This window comes from Strigops habroptila, chromosome 10 (genome assembly GCF_004027225.2).
Source record: "Strigops habroptila isolate Jane chromosome 10, bStrHab1.2.pri, whole genome shotgun sequence".
Taxonomy (NCBI): domain Eukaryota; kingdom Metazoa; phylum Chordata; class Aves; order Psittaciformes; family Psittacidae; genus Strigops; species Strigops habroptila.
The window spans coordinates 1928719-1940838 of record NC_046359.1 but is presented as its reverse complement, the minus strand read 5'-3'; the positions used below and the strand labels follow the sequence as shown (position 1 = coordinate 1940838).

At 40.3% G+C, this 12120-nt stretch overlaps 1 protein-coding gene across 7 annotated transcripts in view; it reads left to right on the top strand.

The window, feature by feature from the left end:
• The window catches only part of ARID1B (AT-rich interaction domain 1B), a 330667-nt gene that overhangs the window by 255134 nt on the left and 63413 nt on the right, over positions 1–12120 (top strand). For all 7 annotated transcript variants that reach the window (XM_030499916.1, XM_030499913.1, XM_030499915.1 and 4 more), the window contains one exon: positions 7726–7905. In XM_030499916.1, coding sequence (XP_030355776.1) covers positions 7726–7905 — 180 coding nt within the window. The remainder of the gene's footprint in view (positions 1–7725; positions 7906–12120) is intronic.

Genomic DNA, 12120 nt, shown 5'->3' with positions numbered 1-12120 from the left:
AGTTTCCATCTTCCCCAAAGCTATTCACATTGTGAAGAGAAGCAGTCAGACAAATAAACAGTGAGGAGACTGTAAGATACATATTAAAGCATAGTAAGAAAATACTTTTAAAGAAAAATAAAACAAATTCCGCACTTTTTCTTAAAGCAGAACATCGATCCTTTTGTGAAAAGGAGAAATACTGTAGTGATCTTTGCAGAAAGCCCCAATTTTGCTACGGTGATGTTTTCCATAATTGCTGTTTCGCATAAGCAGAGAAATATCCTTTGTTGAATGGGTGTGAAGAAATAAGGTGGCTGCTCTGCAGATGCCAACATGAAAATAAGTCGTCCAGGTACCAAAGGGAAACTGTGTCACTGTTACTCTGGCCCAGAGAGCTTCAGATGCTTTCAGTGGCACCCTGATGGACTTGGAAGAAGACGGCAGGGTTTTACGTGGGCTGAAAAAAGAGCTCAAAGTAGAAGTTAGGGGTTTTTTTTTATGGTTAATGGGGAAACAATAAAGAACTTTCTCTTAAAAACTCTTTGGGGCTTTTTTAAATAAAAAAGATTGTGATTGGAGAAAGAAATGAGGATTTTAATTTTTTTCTGTTAGCTCTTATAAGAATAAAAAGCATTATCAAGACTATTATCCCTCCTGTTAGAGGCTAAAGAATAAGCCTCTTCATTTGTCCTGTGTTAGTGGTCTCAGTACATTTTTTTATGCTCCTGTCCTTCAGTTGTCCAAGTTGCTTGTCAGCAGAAGTGTTCGCTTGGTGCCAGGGATATTAGCAATATCCTGGTGTTCTCAATACCTAAGTACTGCCCTTGTCATCTGACAGGTTCATAACAGAGCCGTCCAAAGTCACTGTGTTGGTGCAGTGTTGTAGCTTAGCTTTGCTAAATTTGGATCAGATCTTGTTTGCCATCTGTTTGTAAAGGTGCTTTATTTATTATTTCTTTTACCTGCCTATTAATTGCACAGAAATGTTGATAATTAGTATCGTCTAAATGAGGTTGACACTGCAAGCTGATCTACTCATGCTCACCAACCCTGTAGAGTATATTACTAAGCTGAATGTTGTACGTATGACAAACGTAGGTTTCATATGTGCTGTCACCAGTCCAGCTGAGCATGTTTTAGCAAAGCTGTCTTCTGGAAAGTGAGAGTAGGAGCTGAGGTATCTTGAATGTAAAGAAATCTTGTGCCTGCTTGCTCAGGCCAGTTTTCGTATGCCACCCACATGGTTTCACTTGGGTTGTATTCTGGTGCTTGGGTCAAACCTTCCCCAGTTTCTTCGCGGCTGTTAGTTGTTTAAACTTGCATAAAATTTTTGTCTGCTTGGATTTTTTCCAGTATCTAGATTTCTCTCACTGTGTCCTTCCTAATGTAGATTTTAGGTAGCACCTTAAGGGAGTATCATGCCATTCTCTGTTCGTGACAGTAAGTAGCTTATGGCCATGTAGTGCTGGCCCCTCATAAGCAATGGCACAACAGTATTTTCTTAGCTCCTACAAGTCTGTAAGCCATTTATCTCCAGGTTTGGTGACACCATTTGGAGATGTTAGTTCCAGTACTATCAGCAGTCTCTGCAGATAACCTGGGTGCATATTTGGGGTCCTGATGTCTCAGGCTTATGCAAGAGTAACCAACTATTTTGATTACTAAAACACTTCATTAATGTGTGAATCTTATTCTGTTGGATGTTTCCTTGCAGTGCTCTGAGGTGCTGACTGTGGACATGTTTAGCTGGGCAACACGGTTCAGCAGTCCAAACACTTCCTGAGCTGTCCTTGCCATTTGAGATGTGTGGGCTAGGGAGATTTTCAGTCTGTGATCTTCCTGAGCATCTTGCCATGCTAAGCAGGTTGCCGAATTTTATTATATCCACTGCACAGAATAGTGGTTTTGTTTGTTTAGCTTTACCCTGTCACTTCTTGTCTCAGTATGGTTTACCCATGGATGAGCTCCATTTGGGAGTCACCGCTTTAGATCCATCTCAATTCTGTTGTATTGTCTGGTGAAAATCCTGAGATAGTGAATACAACCCAAACGGCTGTCTGCGGAAGGAAAGTCTGCCAAAAACTGTCATGGGTGTGCAAACATTTGCTGGTTTTTTCCCAAGGGTACTGGCCAGTGCCTTGCTAATGTACCAAGCAGTGGAAATTTGTGTGATTCTCCCCACGCACAAGTTTTTCCTTTATAGGTAGTGGAAAATACCTCTTCTCACATGTTTATCTTTTTTAACTGATTTGTAAGAAGAGAATTTTACATTATTTTTTTCTGATTATTTGATGATTAGTGAATGCATCCAGTCTGTTTCTGCTTTTCTCATTCCGTGGTTTTCAGAGTAATAAGCCAATCTAGCCCTTTCTTTAGCTTCTGCCCTTGAACAAGGGGAACTTCCTTATTCCTTACTCTGAAGAGTTCCTCAGTTGTTTTGGTCCCATGCTCTGTCAGTAAGTATGCCTCTCTAGAAAGAGCAATAGCCTGATGTATTTTTTCTTACGTAAGTTCTTTTTTACAAAGTAGTGTTCCAAGTTTTATCTTTCCTCATTTTTTATTTATCAAATGTGTAATTTCATAATGATCTGCTATCACTGTAAACTCTAAAGTTTTCCTAAGCTTAAAATGGGTAAGTGTTTTCAGGTTTAATTCATTCATGAAAATTGATGCAGCATTCCTGGCTAAATCAAAAGACCATGGGTCAGTGAGACCCAGTAGGCCAGTTGCTGTCCATCAGCTGATATGCAGTAACTTGTTACTTTGCAGTCATTTCCTTTGTGTTTGAGCTCTTGCTTTCCTGGAAAGGTGGTTTGGGGTTTTTTTTTTCCACATTCAAGCCAAGACTTTAAAATATCAAAAGAATCCATCCCAGATTTTACAACTACACCCAGCACATTCAGTGAATGTCTTTCGTGGTCAGTGCTAAGGAGATACAGCATTCAAGAAACAGAGGATTTTGTATTGGTCAGTGTGCAAATATAATGAAGACAACCTTAGTGCATAATTTTGTGAAGCTTTAGTAATTTACCGTTGTTAGTCTGTTTTGTGTATACGTATGCATAAGGGGGAAAAGAGGATTTTAAATGTTTTTACAAAGGAATCATAAATGGTATTACCTATATGATGTACGGTACCAGATGTTAGTACTGTGCAGGACAACAGAAGCTTCGTTTTTGTCTTTTCCTTTATCACAGGAGCAGAAACACTTCTATCGTAAGCATTGCCCATTTTATATTTTTTCTCTATATTTTGCTGAAAAGGAAGAAGAAAAAGAATGTGCTGCTACCTGACCAGTTTTAAACCTTGTATGGGTTTTTATTATAGTTACAATGTGCGAATTGTTAATAATATGCTACTGTTTCATTTAGAACTAAAAAAATTCAAAGATGGTGCTACAACATTAAATTGGGTTGTAATAAAAACAGCCATTCTTTAGGAACATAAATGTAGTATAAAAAAATAACTAAAAAGGAAGAGAGTATTTCCGGCAGACTCACTTTATTCAGCTGCTCCTGAAATAGCTTAGTTTGCTAAAATCCACTCAACTGTTTTGTCAGTAAGTAATCCCTTGTTGTGATGGAAAGTAAAGCATCATCTGCACTTCTTTTATCACTAATGCTAAAGGAAAGGAGTAGATTTGTTCACTGATGAGCATGTTGCTGTTGCAATTTTTAATGTCTTAACTCATAGCTTGCTCTTAGCAGTTTATTTAGGAGACAAAACCACCACCTTTTTGTCACAGAGGTTAATGTGTCAGATGCACTCTGGTTGTTGAATCACTCCACTGCCTTTACTCCAGGGCAGCCCTAATGTAATCCTACTTCCCTTCTTCACAAAAGCAAACTTTATCCTAGATCTAATTTTCTGGAAAGAAAATGTATTTCTTTTTGTATCAGTTATAAAATGAAGTTGACCACTAGGGAAAATGTGTGTAAATAAGGAAAAATGAATGTATGCCAGCTGCTCCCTTTCATTTCTAATAAGATTTCTAGAATTGATGTTGTTTTCTCTTTATGATGCGAGATTGTTAAAGCCTTGACCAGGAACCCCTTTTCTAAGACATCTGAGCATTCTGCAAATACTTGAAATACTTCAAACTCATGCACTGATCTCTGAACATGCACTACGCTCTCTCAGAGCTAGGAAGAGGGTAGACTCCTCTTCGTTATAATGGAATCGAGATCACAGTAGGGTCTTGATCTTACCTTCTCCTCCACATAGCATCTGTAGCTGAAATGACTCCCCTGCTCTCTGGAAGGAAGTTGGAGCATGCTTTGCTTTAAGGCCATGCTTCAATATACTGTACGGTGATAGATGATAATATGGCACAAATATTCTTCCTGAGTTTCAGGCTTCCTTTTCCTTAATTCTTTACCTGTCCATGCTCGAGAGAAGATAGCAAAGCCAATCTCATTTGAGAGGGATCTCACACCCTCTGGGATGATGAAACTTATGCCTCACGTCAAATGCTGTTAAGGAGTCTGTTCCATTCTTGCTGTGTTAATCAACATCTCTGCAGACTAAGGCCAGAGTGTGAGTTTGAGTAGCATCACAAGTTACCTCTGCTGATGAATTACTGGCATCCCCACAACACGGGTTTGGCTGATGCCTTTGAGCACTCCCTGAGCCACAGCTCACATGGATAAGGCAGCACAAGGGACTGCGTGCAGAAGTCGTACAGATAGAACTACCAGGATTGAGTGGGAAGGTTTAGCTGGATGGACATGAACGTGCTGCATGGCTCTCCAAGCCCAGGAATGGTCCTGGCATGTTTTATTTATGACTGTACACATAGCCACACAGTCCATTCCACAGCATTAGAAAAGGATTAGGAGAAGTTTCCTGAAGAAGAGGTCATTTGGGTGGAAACATCTATTTCACTTATTACTCTACTCCCTTCAGGAGCCCTTCTGACAGCAGCAGAGCTGGCTAAAACTGGTGTTCTTCTCGTTCTTCATTAGGCATTAGTCCATGTTCTCCATTAGATTCAACAGCCAGCAGTGTCTCTTCATCACTACTGGAAATCACTAAAAGCTATACAAACGATAGCTTTTCAATGTGTCATCCATCCTTGTGGTGTTAAGAAAAGTACTGCCTGTGATGATAACTGGGCTGAAAAACCTTTAGCACTAGCACAATGTTTGGAAAGTTTTCTTGTATAGATTATAAGGCCCACGGTGAACAGAAAACCCTCACTTCTGTACTAGATACTATCTTTATAATAAAACACTGGGTGTGACCAGTACAGACTTTTTCATTTAAATGGATCCCACGAGTGTGATACATATGGTGTACGTGTGTTGGGAATACGAACATTTATTTCATACAGATATACGATTGTATTAGGTTTCTAAATCAGTTACAGCACTATCGGCAAAAGATACTGGCTTTGTAATAAGGTTTGTGTGCACAGTGGAACCATTTTAGAAATCGAGGGGTCTGTTTCAAAATAAAGCTAAGTGGAGAAGGTCATACGAGCTTCCTTTGCACAAGTGTGGAGTTTTCCAATCAGACCAAATGGTGGTTTCCAAGCCACCACTTCACCCTCCGCTCTTTGCCATGCTGCACGCCAGTGTGTGGCCTGGCTTCCTCCAGAGCCACTGCCAGGCTCTGACTTTGCCGTTCAGGCATGATCAAATCCCTTGTCTAGGGACTTGCAGAAAGATCAGGAAAACACATTCTGTCAAACATTGCAGTTGGTAGTTTTAGCATGTTATGGGTTGAGCTGTTCATGGCACGAAAGAACTGGGCACAAGGGGGTGCAAGATCATCTCAGCTCCTGGGTTTTCTCCTTGTGACCTGTGGCATTGAGCTGCTTGTCTTTCTGACAGGGATTTAGGTGGATGGATAAGTATGCCATATAGCAAGGGTTTGTGGAGGGCTTAAAAACTGCTTACAGGTGTTTGGACTTAAAGCCTAATCTCTGGTAAAGTACACACCACTTTTCATTTCTACATCACGGAATCTGTCCCCTTTGTCACCAGTGAACAAACAGGAAGGCTGACCCACAGACAGGTTAGGAGGTCTTTCACCCAGTGTCACCTACGGTGTCAGTGACAGCAGTGCTAGGATGAGAAACTTACCCTTTTGAGTCCAGGATGTGCTGGTTGGGGCTGTGGTCCCCACAGAGAGACTCCTGAGGGCAGCTGCCTGGTTGTGGGAGCTGTGGCACCTGAGTGCTTTCAGTTGTGAGTTTGATCACGTATCTATGTGTAGCTCAGAAAAAATTACCGCTTTTCATTAACCAGGTCTGTGTGATGTGTGATGCTAACCTATGGGAGGGTAACCTGGCCCTTCAGGAGAGTCATTCTTCAGCCACCTCTCCTCCTCCTGTCACCCATTTCTGTCTGTCTTCACAACTTGTCTTTGCCTCTCTCTTCCGTTTTCTCTTTTTTTTCTTCCCTTCAACAGCTTCCAGATCTCCACTCACTGTCAGGGGGTTTTGCTGTTACCTTTCTTCTGTTCCCTCCCTCCTGTAAAGAAAGGTGTAACTAAGGCTGCCAGGCCAGGTGTCTTTTGCTTTTCAATTTCACACCTCCCCACGCACATGCCACTAAAATTAATGGAAGGGAGTGGAAACAGACACCTTTCATAAATAATGCTTCAGCTCTCTGCGGCCTCCAAGCGCAGGGGCCTGATCTAGTTGCAGGATGGGCCAAAGTGCAGACTTGCTCATGCATGTTCACCCACTTGGCAGCAGCACATCATGTCTCCTGCCTCACCGGGCATGGGTCAGCCGCTGGCAGCACAGCGAACAGTGGCCTTCAGTGCGCTCACGTTTGGTCTCGCAGAGAAATGCGAAAATGAAATCTAACGTGCAAGCAGAACAGAAGAGAAAGTGTTTCCTCCAGAAATAAGGAAAAATAAAAAATCCTTGTTGTCCCTCAACGCATCCTCTTCAACTCTGAAAGCAGCACTAAAACCTTTCAGCGTAAAACGTGAGAAAACCAGCATCCCTGCATGGACGTTAATTTCATGGGCAGCATTGAAGGATTTTTCCCCGTTCGTGAAAACTTAAAAAACCCTGCCACAAAACACTCCTTTCATTGCATATGCTTAGTTCTGTTCCTTTCTACGAAGCTTCTAGATTGTATAGCATTTCACTAGGTCTCTTGCTGCAGCTTTTGAACCTTAAATTAAATTGGGATTCATCAATACATTTACAAAAGGAGAAAAAAAGAGAATGCAATACAGGTGTGCTGGCAACAGAACAGAAGAAGAACCTACACAACTACATACCAAAACTGCTATTTTTTTCTGGCTGGTATGACTAGTCTTCACATAAAGGGAAGTTTTAGCTCTGGAGAGTTTGTGAGCAATAGGAGTATTTACAGTGGATTTCTATATTCTGGAGTTAATGCATTTTGGTAGCAACATATAATTTTGGAAGGTAGGATACTCCCACCATAAGTCATCACACAAATTCCCTACTACTTACTAGGTAATGCAAATAATTGCCTCTTTTTTTTTTTTCCTAAAGATGTGTTTAATTTTAAAATTAGCAGCAATTTGTAACTAAGCAAAAGTTACAAGTAAAAGTTTCTGAACCTTGGATTCTTGAGACAGCTTTGCTGACTTGGAGGTGCATTTGTTTCTGTTCATATGAACAATAGCAGTTTTCTGGACATTTTTAGTCTGAAAATACCTAAAGAGGGTTAGGGTTTTTTAATGTCAAAGATTTCTTAAATAAAGAACAGTTACCTGAGTATTAATTTTTCTTTGGTGCTTTTTTCCCTTTAGGTTTTATGGCAGGCATTCAGAGGAACCCCCAAATGTCACAGTATGGACCTCAGCAAACTGGACCTTCCATGTCACCACACCCATCACCTGGAGGCCAAGTGCATCCTGGAATCGGTAGCTTTCAGCAGAGTAATTCAAGTGGTACTTATGGGCCTCAGATGAGCCAGTATGGACCACAAGGTAAAAGGCTTGCTGGTAATACACATGGTAGTTTATATATACATATATATAAAAGTATATATATGTATCGTATTTGTAGGTAGGTATGTGATTTCTTAAAAATAAAACAAAAAAAACCACCAACACAACACTCTCCCTAAAAAAAACACCCTGAAACAAAACTGTCATCCAGAGGTGAAGCTGCATCTTGTGGAAGAAGATGCTTCTGTTATTAGCCTCTTTCTCTGTATAAAAATAGTGACTTTAAATTGGGCAAGGAAATGATGAATCTGTTGTATCGCAAGGGCCATTTGTTTAAGAGGCCAAGCATGTCATCTCTGCAATGAGGCTGCATTTGACCGAGCATGGAATAAGGGTCACACCACCAATCCCAAAATAGGACTTCTTTTCTTAGATGAAATGCAGTGGAGGCCAATATGAAATTGTGTGGTGACTGTGAGGGTTGAAGTCTTCTAGTAAGCGTAATAATACAGTGGCTGCTGTGGAAATATAATACTGAGCTCTAATGCATACTGTTTGTGAATCTTAACTAACCCTACAGACTGAGAGAGACAGTTCCTTTTATTTGCTTGTTTGACGGAATTGTTGGAGGGTTAAAACAAAAATAGAATGCACAGTTTCTGCCCCTGGACAACCTTGAACTTGCCTACTGTTTTGCCTTTAATGGATAACCTTTATAAAATATGCATCTGTTTAGAGGTTTAATGAAGTTGAAGTCAAGCCACAGGATATATAAGGGGCAGTATTTTCTTTAGAGGTACATGAAGAAGCTTTTCTTTTTGCCAGTAAAAAAATAGTAGTTCAGTGCTAACTACTGTTGCTTTCTTACTTAAAATCCTCAAAAAGGACTGGAGCCAGAAGTTGGAAATTCTGTAAGGGCTTTGTGGCTTGCCCATGCTAGCAAGGATGGTTACTTTAGTCTCCAGAGTTTCTGAGAACTAGTTCTGATGTTTGTTTGCAGGGAGCTTTACTGCCCTGCACAATGTTCCTGTCTGTTTCATCTCTGGGTAGCGTTTGTTGTAGCGTTCTTAGCACAGGGCTACAAGCCAAGATTTCCCGGTTTCTAATTTTGGCTCTGCCTTTTACATCATCTTTCAACATAGGCAAGTAGATTCATTTCTCTGCTTCGCTTTCCTTGACTGTAAAATGGGGCTAGTAACGCCTTATAGCCATATGTGAAGATTAATTACCTAACTCCAGTTGACTGGTGCTTCCCTTTCATTTGGAAGGCATTTTGTGGCCATAAAATGCTGTCCAAGTGCTTATTTTTATCTGCACAGTGAGCAACTAGCTTAACTGGTAAAAATCCAGTGGATTTATGATGTGCTATCCTGACTTCCAGCTGTACCGCTGCTGCTGAGATTCTGAAGCATGGGAATAGTGGGTGTCAAGTGCAGTAAAACATTAGCCATCCAAACTGATTGAATGGAAGGGGTTTTGTACTAAATCAATGCATTTAAGTAACACGCCGAATACTACTTTCTTTTTTGCTTGAGTTCAGCAGTTCTTTTCCTCCCTCTGTAGATGAAAGTGCCTATGTAATGATTTTATGGGTCGCGGTCAGGAAGAAACATCTATTAAAAAGTGAACTTGAGGGGCAGGAAGAAAATGAGCATCATTGTCATTAACAGGCCGTTTCAGAAGGGTTTGGTGAACAGTGCGATGGGTGAAAAGCGTGTTCCTCTGCCAGCTCTTGGAGAATACTGGTGATCATGTGCACTGGTCATCATAAAATTAGGGCCTTGCAGACTTTCAGCTCTACAGGTAGCAATTAGAGCAGAAGGATGCTACATTTTCAGCAGGCTAATGTGACCATTAATAAAATCTGGGGATGAAGATGGTGATATTTCGAAGTCATGTATTTACCTGGATTTAAGTTTTTAAATAGCATTTTTCATTTTTAATGAAAGCAATCTGTAATTGCAACTCTTAACATACCTCTTACAAAGCACAATTATATGCCAGCAATGATGAATATATAATAACGTTACCCCATTTACGTCTTATTGCCAGAATAACAAATATATTAAAAATTATCTGGGTTGCAACCAAGTTCTTAAATTATTAAATTAAGATAATTCTCAAGGATTTTATTTGCTTTCCGTGTTTTGTTCACATAGGCCTTCCTCCAGAATATTGTTAAGCACAGGCTGAGTTTGACAGGACTACTTGTATTTTTATATACATGTCAGAGCATTCTGTGACACTGAGCTTTTAGTTTGAATGCTAGATTTCACTATGTTCTGTCATGAAAACCATTGCTCAAGGCCGGTGTCCTTTCTCTGCAGTGGAATTGCACACCATAATAAAGACTACACCAGCAAGTTTGGGTTGGAAGAGTTAGTCCCCAGTTCATGAGAGCAGAATGATCCATTTCATGCTTATGGTTGATTTATTTATTTTTCATGTGTTTACATGACACTTAGATCTATAATAAGAGTAGAATATATTTTCCCAGGAAGCAGTTCTATAGTGGGGACCTAGTCCAATCCTGTGAAACCATTCCCTACAAAAAGAAAAAATGGCTTTGGCTCCACACTTCTGTGTGTCTGTGATACAGCATGCAGTTACAGAACATTAGTTTTAATTTTGTATTAAATCCCAGTATTTGCCTGTCCCCAAATAAAGAAAAGGACAGAGAGAAAATGGAAGTTGTTACTGAAAGAAGCAGTCTCTCTGGTTTGTGTTTGGACAACATCTAGCACAGGGGCTAATGAAGCTCTGGTCTGTGACCCAGGCATCAAACTGCTGCCACAGCAAAATGTCCTTTAAATGCACTCTGGAGAGTAGTCAGATGCTGTAGTCACTTTGGTCTTTTAAGACTGGGGAAGAGAAAAACTTTCTGTGGATCAGTAAAACATGTCAGAAATGCATCCCGTCTCCCTAACTTTTCCTACTTGATTCAGCAGAAAAAGTGCTCTGTTTTGGTATAACAAATAGAGAAACCACAACCCCAGAACTTCACAGTAAGTTAACTCCCCTTTTGTTTGTGGTGAAGAAATATGATTTGTGCTTTGTAACTTTCCATGTTGGACTCATTTCACAAAAGCACTTTGCTACCTAGGTCTCATTGATTTTAATCCTAGATTTTACTTGAAGTGGTAGCATCTTAAGGATGAGATGCCCTAAATACCTCGACCCACATATACAACAGCTTGTGGAGTTAAGACTTAAATATCAATTATATCTATATCTATCTGAAGTCTTCTAGGTAGAATAATTTTGGTGGAATTCAGAGCAATGCATTTAAATGTTCTAAATGAGAAAAACTTGATGGTTAAGTGCACATGTGAAAAATTCTAAAATGACTTTAAGGTGCTATTTTTAATACTGTGAATCTGACCCATTCCTCTAGAGGGCAAAACTTAACAGATAGTTTTCAAATTTTCCTCTTTTCAGCTTGCCTAAAAGTGGCAAGGTATCAGTGCACTTTGTTCAGCAAACCTGGACAAAGTGGACCAGAGTTTCATCAGGAAATATGAACATCTGTCTTTGGCAGGTTGTTACTAGGCTTTTTTATATTTTATCTTCATTACACTTTTTTTTTTTTCCCTGCCCAGTTCCAGTTACTGCTTTGTTTTTTCTCATGCGTTTGAGATGTCGTCTCTCTGGGTACAGTTCTGCTCTGCCAAGGGGGAGTTGGAATCAAAAATCCCTCAGATATATGGAGGGGAGGAGTTGTTCAGTAGTATTGTACAGCCGCTGTTGCCAGGCTTGTACCCACTTGAAAAGTGTGGGCTTTTGGACTTGGCTGCCTGACACGTCCAGCTGATGTGGGCTGGCCTAGCATCTGCTGCATTCATTGTGTTTAATGCTGCATCCATCTGCTTTCTGTCAAAGCCACTGCCAACAAATTACTAATCTATTAGAGAAACATGGAAATAAGATTGCACTCCTCATTCCTGGCAATTCCTCTTGTATTTTGCTTGGCTTTTATTTTGCCCCCCCCCCCCCCCCCCCTTTTTTTTTTAGTCTGGGAAAGGTATAAGAATAGCTAGTACTTGAACTATTGAGGAAATGCTGAGGGAAAAAAGAAACATGGGAAAAACACTGAAACTTGTTTTCCTTACTGAAAAGATACCACTTCCCTGTGCTCTTGGATGTGTATCCCTGGAGATGAATCATTAGGAGCTATTTTAACTGAGCCACATATTTTTATGGAGAAGATTCCACTGTTTTTTCAGTGTTGTGCTGACGCTGGAGAAGCCAAAGCAT